This window comes from Cnephaeus nilssonii (assembly GCF_951640355.1).
Source record: "Cnephaeus nilssonii genome assembly, chromosome: 3".
NCBI lineage: Eukaryota > Metazoa > Chordata > Mammalia > Chiroptera > Vespertilionidae > Cnephaeus > Cnephaeus nilssonii.
This window is the reverse complement of record NC_137074.1, coordinates 80,609,374-80,621,408: the sequence shown is the minus strand read 5'-3', so window position 1 is coordinate 80,621,408 and position 12,035 is coordinate 80,609,374. Positions and strand designations below refer to the sequence as shown.

Sequence of the window (12,035 nt, the reverse complement as noted above, 5' to 3'; positions counted from 1 at the left end):
CTTGAGGTTCAGTAATCTATTAGTCTAGCTATAGGGGCCATGCACTGGGTACTCGGAATTATGGGAGTGTTTTAAACAGTATTTTCCTACTCTGCATCTATCCCTCCTAATGTTCAAACACACCTCTAATTTCAAATTTTGTTTTGAATTTTATTCCTCCATACTTTGCACCAATTATCAGGCTTTTATTGATATTAAATAATAATATCAATAAAAAATCCTGAAGACTTTCTGAAAATAAAAACTGACAAAAAATAATTCATGCTTCCAATTTAACACTGTGGAGCATCACATTGTTTGGAACAAAAAGATATTGCCCAGAAGCACAAAATAGTCACAAGATAAATGGCATGGTTCTATGGATTTTAGAATATTTGGAATAAAATTAAACTTTAAAATGTTAAAAGAATATCACAATTCTTTCATTAACTTATGTTCAAGTTGACTGTTAGGCCTAATTGTAGAAAGGGCAATGTTTTTTCTTCATTCAAAGGTTAGATAGGTAGTATATGTATCAGGATATTACTTTATGGATAAACTAAATAGTGTAAAGTGTAGTTCCTGAGTCATGAGAGAGAAACTCATGTAAAAGCATTGATAGTGAATAAGGTAAATGCTGATTTTGTGGTCCAGTAACCCTGTGCTACCTCACTCCACCTTTAACTGTCTTTCCCTCCACTCTGAAACCTATAAAGACAGAGATAAGCAAACACTTTCACAATACAAGAAGTCCATTAAGTAAAAAGCATATTTTTTAATAGACTGTCTGTTACATCAATAAGCACTCTTCTAGTTAATAGAATTAAATGAGAATAGATTATTCAATATGAATCAGCCATTCTGTCATGGATCATACTTTTTTATAAAAAAAATTCAAGACTAAATCATCATTTATTTTATGAATTTCTGTAATACTTTCAGCATTGTGCTAAGGCCTACAAAAAATAGAAAGATGTGAGATATGGTTCCTGCTATCAGGGACTTTTAACTTCATCTTAAATTTTTTTTCTTTCTTATGGATTTTCCCCAAGGAAGTACATCAACTGAAGCAAAAAGATACATGCTTTAAGACCGTATAATCATCTATAATAAAAGAATGTTGTTAGCAATCTAAGAGTCTAATTTTAGGGAATTAATAATTATTAAGCATTAACATAAACTATTATACATTCATTTGAATAGTAGCTATGAAGACTGTTGAAACATGCAAAATATTTATAAATATTTGAAATAAAGTGAATATAAAATAGAATGGATCTTCTCTGTACAGTTCTGATAACCATATATAAATGTAAGCCAGAGAAAAAGATGTTATGTTAGAGTAGTAAGGGGAGAAAAGCCTTTAAGCTTGTAATGAATGTAATGATTTCCTATTAAAACAAGATATTACCTTGCAATAGTGCTTCTCAAGCACTAATCTTGAATCATTTTAATAGCTCTATTACTATTATATTTACATGATGAATATAAAATGGAAAACTTTTGAAGATAAAAACCTTCTTGTTTTTTTAAACTTTGTTTTTCAATTACAGTTTATATTCAACTAGTAGCCCTGCGCACGAATCCGTGCACCAGTAGCTCTCTGTGGGGCCTGGCCGCTCCATGCCCACCGCCCAGAGGCTCTCCGCAGCCCAGAGGCCCATCCGCGGCTGGGCGCAGAACGCTTGCCTCGTCACCGCAGCGACGAAGCAAGCATTCCACCAAGCCAGGCATGCTGCCCGCTCTCAGTGGCCACCCCCGCCCCCAGGACTGGGGGATTCCAGCGGGGCTGAGAGGACTGGGCGCCGCCATCTCGTGGCTATGGGTGGCACCATCTTTGTGACGGCGTGACAGTTAATTTGCATATTACTCTTTTATTAGATAAGATATTTTGTATTAGTTTCAGGTGTACAGCATAGTGGTTAGACAATCATATACTTTACAAAGTGTCCCCCCTTCCCTGATACTTCACATACCCACCTGCACCACACATAGTAATTATAATATTACTAGAGGCCCGATGCATGAAATTTGTGCACTGGGGGGTAGTGTCCCTCAGCCCAGCCTGCACCCTCTCCAATCTGGGACCCCTCAGGAGCTGTCCGACTGCCGGTTTAGGGTTCAGGCCTAAACAGGCAGTCGGACATCCCTCTCACAATCCGGGACTGCTGGTTCCCAACCGCTCGCCTGCCTGCCTGCCTGATTGCCCCTAACCATTTCTGCCTGCCAGCCTGATCACTCCTAACCACTCCCCTGCCAGTCTGATCGATGCCTAATTGCTCCCCTGCCCGATTTCCCCCTACTGTCCTCCCCTGCAGGCCTGGTGCCCCCCAACTGCCCTCCCCTGCCAACCTGTTCACCCCCAACTGACCTTCCCTGCAGGCCTGGTCCCCCCCAACTGCCCTCCCCTGCTGGCCTGGTCGCCCCCAACTGCCCTTCCCCTGCTGGCCTGATTGCCCACAACTGCCCTCCCCTGCCAGCCATCTTGTGCCAGCCTCTTGTGACCACATGGGGACAGCCATCTTGTGCGAGGGTATGATGGTCAATTTGCATATTACCTCTTTATTATATAGGATTGACTATATTCCCTATGCTGTACTTTATATTTCTGGACTATTTTGTGACTATGAATTTTTAGTTCTTAATCCCTCCCCCATTTTCATCCAGTCCCCCAACACCTCTCCCCTCTGGCAACCATCAGTCTATTTTCTGTGTCTATGGGTCTGTTCCTATTTTGTTTGTCTGAAAAATATATTTATATATCTTCTTGCTTTTTAATGACAGTTTTGATACCTATTGAAAAACTATCAAAGAACTTTCTAAATTAAAAGACTAGTACTATCATCAACTCAAAGGGCTCATTACAATAAAAACTTATTTGCTGTGTCAGTACTATTATTTCACATATTTAGATGTATTGAAAGTATATATTTATTGCACCTTGAACTGTATCATTACCTACTAGCCTTTTCCCTAATATAAATTGATCATAATTTATACCTGGGATTTCCTAATGCTACCCCCTCCTTGATTATCTGAGGAAAGCAATAGACCCTTGACCTTCTGTTCTACAATATGTGCTTTTTAAAATGTGAGCTGCAGGTTTTGCTGTGAAGACATTTCTCAGGTGGGCAGCTCACACTAATCACAAAGAACAGAAATTTCTAAGCACTCAGCAAATAGCGGACTGAATTTATCATTGTACATGGTTGATAAGAAAGGGCATTTATTGTTTATTAGGTAATATTCCTGAGAATTCATGTGAAGCTGATGGTACCCAGCCCTCAAAGCCAGGAAACAGGCAGCATTTTTCAACTTCATTATAAGAAAAGCTGAGAGAAGAGTGATTGCACAGGGGCTGTGAACAATGAGGGGTCTCTGACCTTACTAAATCAATTGCCAATGCAGTCGTATAAAGGCCAAAGCGTAACTAGGTTACTCGAGATATGTGGAGAGAAAGGGGATTATGGTACTGAAACATCCTGGGAGCAAATAGTGGATGCTTTTCAACAGAGAAATAGGCCATTTAAGTCATTTAGTATACAGTATGTCCTTCCATGACCTTTCTATAGTAAAGACATAAAATTAGCAAATTACATTTCCACTCACCAGTTATATGAAATTGTGAAAACTCAGGCATTACTCCAGCCTCATCTCAGGAGAGAGAGAGAAGTGAAGTCATCCGACTGTGCCTGTGCACCGAGAATGGGGGGGGGAGTATGAAAGAAAAGTCACTGGAATGCATGCTTTCATTTCCTTCAGGTTCAACAAACTTCTCTGACAAGTAATTAAAAGATATGAGAGCCAGATTATCTTAAAACAGGATATTCGTTTTCTAAAGGTGTGGTTTTATTTGTAGTAAGCAATAAGAGTACCCTAGGCATTTTGATATTTAAATTCAGTGATGTTACTACAGCAGTATTCCCTAAAGTATGTTCCATAGAAACTGGTCAGATAATTTAGGAAGACAGTGCAGAAGCTATTCTGAATCCTCTTATGTATTCTCACTGGACATTTGAATAAGGAAGATGCTAAGAAATGCCACAACTAAAACCCTGATTAACTCTGTTTTCTATGGAGGCCTTTATTATTTTGTATTTATATGTGAATTTTTATTTGACAATATAAACACCTCTAGGAAATGAAGAAATATAGCAATAATTAAAGTATTTACTGGTAAATGCTATAATAGCTTTTAATCTTTGGACATGACTAATCTTTGTTTAGGGTCAAATCATGAATTACTCTAATATTTAGAATGAAACAGCCCACAATCAAGTAGCATTGCAGTTTACAGTACAGAAGAGAATGTGGCATAGCGTCTAAAATAGGAAATATGGCCTGGCCAGCATGGCTTAGTGGTTGAACATCGACCTATGAACCAGGAGGTCACAGTTTGATTCCCTGTCAGGGCCCATGCCCTGGTTGAGGGCTCAATCCCCATTGTGGGGTGTACAGGAGGCAGCTGATCAATGATTCTCTCTCATCATTGATGTTTCTGTCTCTCTCTGTCTCCCTCTCCCTTTCTCCCTGAAATCAATAAAAATATGTTTTTAAAAAATAGGAAGTATGATAGATTTGAGAAGCAGTAAAAAGCACACAAGTAACTGTTAAGCGTAACCATACTCATATGGACTAAAGTGTCACAAGATACATGCATTTAGTTTATGTAAATTCCAATTATATATAAAGAGCAAAAGCCCCTGGATTAGCTTATCATCTCTCTTTACCCCAATCCCACCTTCAACTAGACCCCAGTTTAGAAAAAGGGAAGTCAATGTAGCAATTAAAGAAAAAAATAAATGAATTCTAGGCCTTTAGGAGGAACTCTGTCCTGAACAGTTCCAAGGGGCACCTTTCAGGGTCTTCGGGAGTCATACATTACAACTTGTATGACCACGCATAATGTTTTTGGCTTTTATTGCTTCCAGACACCCAAGTCCTGGTCATTTAAGGATAGTTGAAAATATTTTAAGGGTAATTTTTATAGAGATTCTCTTCTGATTTTTACCTTATTCACTGACCTTAGAACCTAACTCCCACTCCTATCATTTTTAGCAGAACAATACCAGGGTTACATAGCAGGCATATGCCATTCTGTTCATAGTGGAGGTATTCTTATTTCACGTGGCTTAAACATATGTGCTCATATACTATTAGTTTCTAGTTAAAGCTGAAATAGTTCAAATATGAATGTAAAAAACATTATAATGAAATATTCCAAATGTGGATGCTAAAAACTATGGCTCTAGTTAGTCTCCATAGACTCTTTCATTCTTTAATTTTATAAATAACTAAAAGCAAAGTAAATGAAAGTTGGATTAACCTTCAATATTCTAATAAAAATAATTCAGAGGTTCACTTCTAATGGGAAAGGCTTGTATTAGTTAGAAATTATTGATTTTACTCAAACACCAATCATTAAAAAATTGTTACTGCTTTGCTATGTAATATAGATTCTAGACCTAATAATTTTAAAAATTATATATTTATTACCCTAAAGGGCTAATAACATGCTTGTTACTATAAAAGAACTTTTACTATCATGTATTTTTTAAAACTACACAAAATATTGTTAACCTTAATTTTCATGTTGTTTGGTAAGGAGAATAATATAGTTTATTGTCAGAATGGCTTAAATACATAATTCTGAGTTATTTTTATTATAATTTCTAAAGTAAATTCCATTTTATTCTCTCCGTCTGACTTTAACTTATATAAAACTAATTTACATATATACTATATATGTATTTACATACACATATTACATACATAATGTGTTTATATATGTATATACACACATCCCCTAGCCTTCCCAAAATAATACCTTTACATTATTTTTGTATTAAAACTATAAGACTATTCCCAACTGCAATGCCCTATGCATCAGATTTGAGAAACAAAAATACAAATTACTGTATCACTTACTTTAAAACTCATCAATGCTGGATTCCTTTTTCTTGTTAACCCAACCTTGCATTGATTTTGCTTAATTTTGTGCTTTATTAATATCTGTGCTTTGGACTATATTATCCTATGCTTGATGTATATAAATCTCATTCATGCAATTGACAGCAGAGATTACTTTTTAATAAATAATAAATTATTGTTGAATGTTTGAGAACAAATAAATGGAAGCTCAATCAATGAATTCGCCATAGAAAAACAGAAGAGACTACCATAGCAAATGTGAAAAAGGCAAAAGGGCATTTTTTAGATTCAGCGGCAGATAAGAAAGTGTAAGAGTGAACAGCAGCCTGTGGCTAGTTATTCTTCTTGTGGATATTCCCCAAATTTGAAAACATAATTTTATGCAAGAGAAAAAAGTAAAGAGGAGTTGCAAGATGTGAGTTTTCTCATGACATATCAAGTATAAGACCAGTAGTGTCAAAAAGCAGAAGACAAAACAAAACAAACAAAAAAAAAACAACTTGACAAGAGAAACTGAACAGGTAAAAATGGTTGATTGAATATGATGGAAATTAGAGATTTTTTTAAATGGAAGGTGGAAACATCTATAATAATAAAAGCGTAATATGCTAATTAGACCAGACATCATTCCGGACGAAGCCAGGGCCAGAGGGAAGCCCAGGTCCCGGGTGCCAGAGGGAAGCCTGTGCCAGCAGCCAGGGGAAGGAAGGCCTACGCTTGCACGAATTTCATGCATCGGGCCTCTAGTTAGTTATAAGATTACTGTAAAGGAAAAAAGAAAGTTGGCTATTTTTTGCTTTATCTGGCTTTAAATGGTCTCCATGGTTTCTTTTCCTTGTAGAATGCCGGAGTCCCCTGGCGAAGTTCCTGAATATCCTCTATTTGTCACAGTGGGTGACTGGCTGGATTCTATAAAAATGGGGCAATATAAGAATAACTTCATGGCTGCAGGGTTTACGACTTTTGACCTGATTTCAAGAATGAGCATTGAGTAAGTGGCACTAGGGTTATTACTGGGTTTAGATGCTCCACCCAGGGGATTATAAATTCCAGTACTGTATCAAGAACACCATGGTTAAACTACCTTTCCTAAGGCTACTGTAGCATTCCCACATCTTTCCCCACCATTTCCAAATACCGTTCTAGTGGAAATTGGACATTGCACTTTTAACTACTATTCTTTAAAAGAATATATTTTATTCAAATCGCTATTTAAAATTTTATAATAATTGCTAAAATGCATATTAGGCTTGTTCACATCATAGACTTTACATCAACATGGTTTTACCCTGGTAAGTTATTTATTACTCATATATGCTCATCTTATATACTAGTAGTCAATTCCTGTTTCTTCATCAAATGTAATGATTGTAATAATACAATATTACCATGTCATTTCACATTTCCTTCTCTGTAATATTATGTATGGCCAGGCATTTTCCCACTGTCTCAAAGATTGTCTTTTGCCTGTGTGCAATAAAAGTGCTCAAGATGTGCTTAAAAGGTTAGATACTAAAACTAGTAAATCGAACCATATGAAATCGCCATTGTTTTAAACTAGTAATGACAATTTCATATGATTCAGCATAATACAATGGCATTCTTTTTCAAATTATTGAAAGATCTGAGAACTCAAATGGAGTCCTCATTATACATTCCGCCCTACATACTATTTTGCTAACACTGCTGAAAATTTTTATAATTAACTAAATTATATATTGTTTAGGGCTATGACATGTCTGAATATTACATTAGTGCCTGGATTTGAAATTTTCCTTAAATTTGAGGTTAACTTGATTTATTCGCTGGCACCAGGGAGAAGAAAAAAGTAACAAACTCTTAATGTTCATTTATATATCTACTTAAACTTTTATTTTACCAGTTATACAGTTTTTGGCAAATTTATAAAGCAAATTGGACATGTTGCATATTTGCCATATCTCAATGTTTATTTCCTCTCTCTCATACTTCGGTCTTAGATATTCCCCAAATTTGAAAACACAATTTTATGCAAGAGAGAAAAAACTAAAGAGGAGTTGGCAAGATCCCAAATCTAAATGTTCATATTCTCTATCCTCCTCTTTCCCTGCCTCCTCTCTATTCCCCCCCCCCCCCTCCCGCTCTCTCTTTCTCTTTCTCAGTGACATTAGAAGAATTGGAGTCATACTCATTGGACACCAGAGACGAATAGTCAGCAGTATACAGACGTTACGTTTACACATGATGCACATACAGGAGAAAGGATTTCATGTATGAAAGGATTACAAGCACCGGTGTTTTGTGCCTCAGCATTTCTATAATGAAAGATATCTTCTCTACTACCCGCTCTTCTGAATCTCCAAACATCACTTTACAAACTGCTGTCTCCTGCTCAGACTACGGGGCACACACTCTTGTTTATGCTTCCAACCTGGATTTTTAAATCATGCTTCATAGCTCCTCTCTGAATAACCTGCAAATAAAACCCTGGCCCACTGCAGATATCACTACACAATGGTAAATAACTCAGCATGGATGTGTAACTTTGTATAACAGCATTTGGGAAGTGTTCAGGGACTTAACACATAGGAATTTGCCCAAATGTAACTTCCTTAATGATGTATTTAGGGTTTGATGGTAGATGAAAAAGAAATAGTTGACCTTATTTTCATGGTTTGTGATCAAGTAGCTTCCAAATTGACATGCATATTTATTTGTTAGATAATTATATTTAACTCTATGGGTCGTATTGTTATTTTATTTTATAATGGTCTAATTGTTGATGCCTGATGTTATTAGATTTACAGAAATGAGCAATGATTTTATGTAGTGAATTCTTGTCAGGTGTGACTGTGGTGAGAAGGGGGTTATCGGGGAGGGAAAGGGAGAAACATACTGTGCTTTCAGATCTTCTAAGGCTGGGTTTGTCTATTTTTTTAAAATGAACTTTATAGTGTCCTACATATTTCCCAGTAGGTGGTAGTTTAGAGGCCTTTCCCCTCTAATTTTTTATTAACTATAGTACTGTAGTACATTTCTCTACTACCTTATGAAGATCACCTCTAGAAAGACCACGACTGAGTCCTTTGCTCTAAGGCTTTCACAGAGTGAAGTACAGAATAAAACCATGACTGTTTCCTTGGCTCTTCTTCACAAGTTTCCAAAAGTAATTATTCTCAGTAGAATTGCTCGAAATAAAAGCTCTAAGATTATAGCCTTGGATTTAATGTTAAAATATTAATTTTATAATAGTTGTCTGGTGGCAAAAGAAAATAAACACATGTAGCTGACCATTTGATGTTAGTGCATTTTGCAAGCTTAAGAATTGTGGTTTTGTTCATAAAAATAAGTTACATGAACATGCTGAGCTGTTTTCCAAACCTTCCAAGAGACAGGTATGCCATTGCATACTCCAAAGAGAACATAAACTGATCTAACACATGAACATACATAAATTTTGTGTCAACCTGGGTTCATAACACAGTAACATAAAAATGTGAAACAGCTAAGGTGTGCTGTTGTCATAATCTTCTTGGAGGCTGTCAAAAAGATAAATACATTTTTTAGTGAATTAAGCTGAGTCAGCTTATCAAAATAGTGCTGTATTATGAACAAATTCAATTATAAAATCAGTTGTTTCTTTGTGAAACTAAAAAAAAAAAAAAATGACTGTTGTGCTAGGTATAAGAGTATAGAAAATGTGTTAAGGAAGAAAAACCAAAAGACCAGGTTGTCTAAAGATGCTAATGTAATAAGTCAGTTTTTATTTGATCACATAGATAAAGGTGCCTACCCACATTCTCAAATTCCTACCTAAATCACATTTTTTGGTGACAGTAGCTTTCTTGCTATTAAAGGAGATTCACTTTTTCTGTTTATCTTTTTTCAGATTTGTTGATTATCCCGTTAGACTACACTTTTCCACATATTTATTTTCTTAATTATTTATCTCCTGATTTTTGCCTACCACAGCTTAATTTGTCTCATTTCAAAAAAAAAAAAAATGTATAGAGATAAAAGGAAGAGTCTTTAAAGTATTCCTTGAAGTATACTAAAAGGAAAAAAGTAGGAAATCCATCACTTTTTAAGTAAGTGTATCAGAAATAGCTAGCAGCATTTTCCAGCCATCACCCGCATGGTCACACATCACTCACAAACTATCTGCAGTTTGCTTGATACATTTACACAAATATGAATACATTTAGAGGAAATATAAAATACCACATTTACCTGTCTTCAAATATATATTAAATAATAACAGATAAATAACAGATGTAAAACAGATTAAATTTATTAACCATATATATTTATTTTTATAATACAATAAAAAAGGTATTTAGAAAAATAAGGAATAGAATAATTATGGTCTTCCATAGGACTCTGTCAGCAACATCTGTATACTTGATGAAATGTTTAAATTTCTTTAGGAAGAGCATTCAGTGTTTGCCACATTAAAGTTCTCTGTTAAGAAATTTTTTCTTAAAAAGTCCAATTCTGTCCATATCTGGTTAATTTATACTTTTTTTCTTCCCTAACATCCTTATCTAGTTTTATAAACTGTCTTTTCACTTTGTCTCTTACCCCAAATCCTCTTTAAAATTTCTTTAAAATTACATTTACATTTTTCAGAACTATAAGCATGATAATCCTAAGAGTGTAATTTTAAACCTCATTATGGTCAGAGCAAGGTTGAAATATGTGTGCAATATTAATCTGAAACATTAAAAATAAAGCTATTTCTTTACCGCCTATCAATCATAGAGTGCGTGATCCCAAGGGTATGATAATATGCAGGAATGTTAATAGTTAAATTGTCAAATATGTTGGAAAATTTTACATGAAATATTTTGAGATTTACTAGTGTACATATTCAGTAATTAAAACTTTAATATGCATAAGCATAGAACTTAATTATAGGAAGAAAATGAGTAACTTCCATAAATCACAAGCCTTCAGAAAAAAATCTTTGATAACTAAACTATGCATATATATTCATGTACCTGCATTATTTTAAATTTTCTAATCTACACTACTGAGAGTCTTTTTGGATTTTGGCAAACTGACAGATGAAGAAACTATTTTCATCTTATATTCTGGGTGGTCAATTTCCAGTCTGTAGTCAACTCATTTTCTCATATTATAAGGCATATCTGAAAAAAAAATTAAAACAATGCACAATTGAGGCGATTAGGTACATAAATCATCAAATTTAAAAAGTCAGAAATTGCAAAGCTCTTAGCTTAACCAGAACCAATAATTATAGCACTTTTGCGCTGTTATAACTGTTGATAAGTAAGTTATGCATGCCATAATCAAGATGATTTCTCTTACTTCACTCTGTACTATCCTTCAAAATCTATTCAGCTATCACGTGAATAAAACAGACTTCCAGCTTCAGCTTTAGGGCCTATCTCAGTTCATGAATGGAAAACAAATCCAAATCCAATCCTTGAAAAGCAGTCTTTATAGAAGGTCTTCTGAAGGGTGACTTTTTTCCTTAAAAATCCATTTTTATTTCTTTCCCTACCAAATTTCTACTCTGGAAAGTAGTCAGTTAAATCTCTTATTGCAAAAGGTTCATGAATACTAGGTATCTTTTTTCTATTCCTTTATTAATTTTTCCAAACCTTCCTTTCTCAGTCCCCTCTGTTCTCTCTTTATTCCTCCATCCCATCTCTTCGTTTCTCAGCTCCTACCACTCCACCCTTGCCCCTATCAGCAAAAGAAAGGTAGCACGGCAAGTCCAAAAAGACCGTATAGGTCTCTATAAAAGATGCTGAGGGTGGAGGGTCCTACCACATAAATGGGAGCATTTGTAGTCACAAAACATCTGAGTTCTGGATTTTCATTAACTGGAAATTAAATGGATGATGATGATCCTTTTCTATAGCTTTAGCTAAGGAAATTTATTATTAATTTAAAAGAATCAAAAACTGTTATTATCATCTCACAGTCAGTGTGTATATTCATGGCAAAATTTTCTGTTCATGTGTATGTAGACTCACTACCTCAAAGGTGTTACTAATTAGAAAACAGCGGACACTTTTTAAAAACAATTCTTGAGCCCTAACCGGTTTGGCTCAGTGGATAGAGCATCAGCCTGTGGACTGAAGGTCCCAGGTTCGATTCCAGTCAAGGGCATGTAC

General features: G+C 35.3%; 1 protein-coding gene across 7 annotated transcripts in view; it reads left to right on the top strand.

The window, feature by feature from the left end:
* Positions 1-12,035, top strand: part of EPHA6 (EPH receptor A6) — a 1,012,702-nt gene that overhangs the window by 976,949 nt on the left and 23,718 nt on the right. For 6 of the 7 annotated variants that reach the window (XM_079766992.1, XM_079766995.1, XM_079766998.1 and 3 more), the window contains 2 exons: positions 6,752-6,901; positions 8,052-11,749. In XM_079766992.1, the coding sequence (XP_079623118.1) occupies positions 6,752-6,901; positions 8,052-8,166 (265 nt within the window). In that variant the 3' untranslated portion in view covers positions 8,167-11,749. Of the gene's footprint in view, positions 1-6,751; positions 6,902-8,051; positions 11,750-12,035 lie in introns of those variants that run through there. The other variant, XM_079766996.1, reaches the window with a different exon arrangement.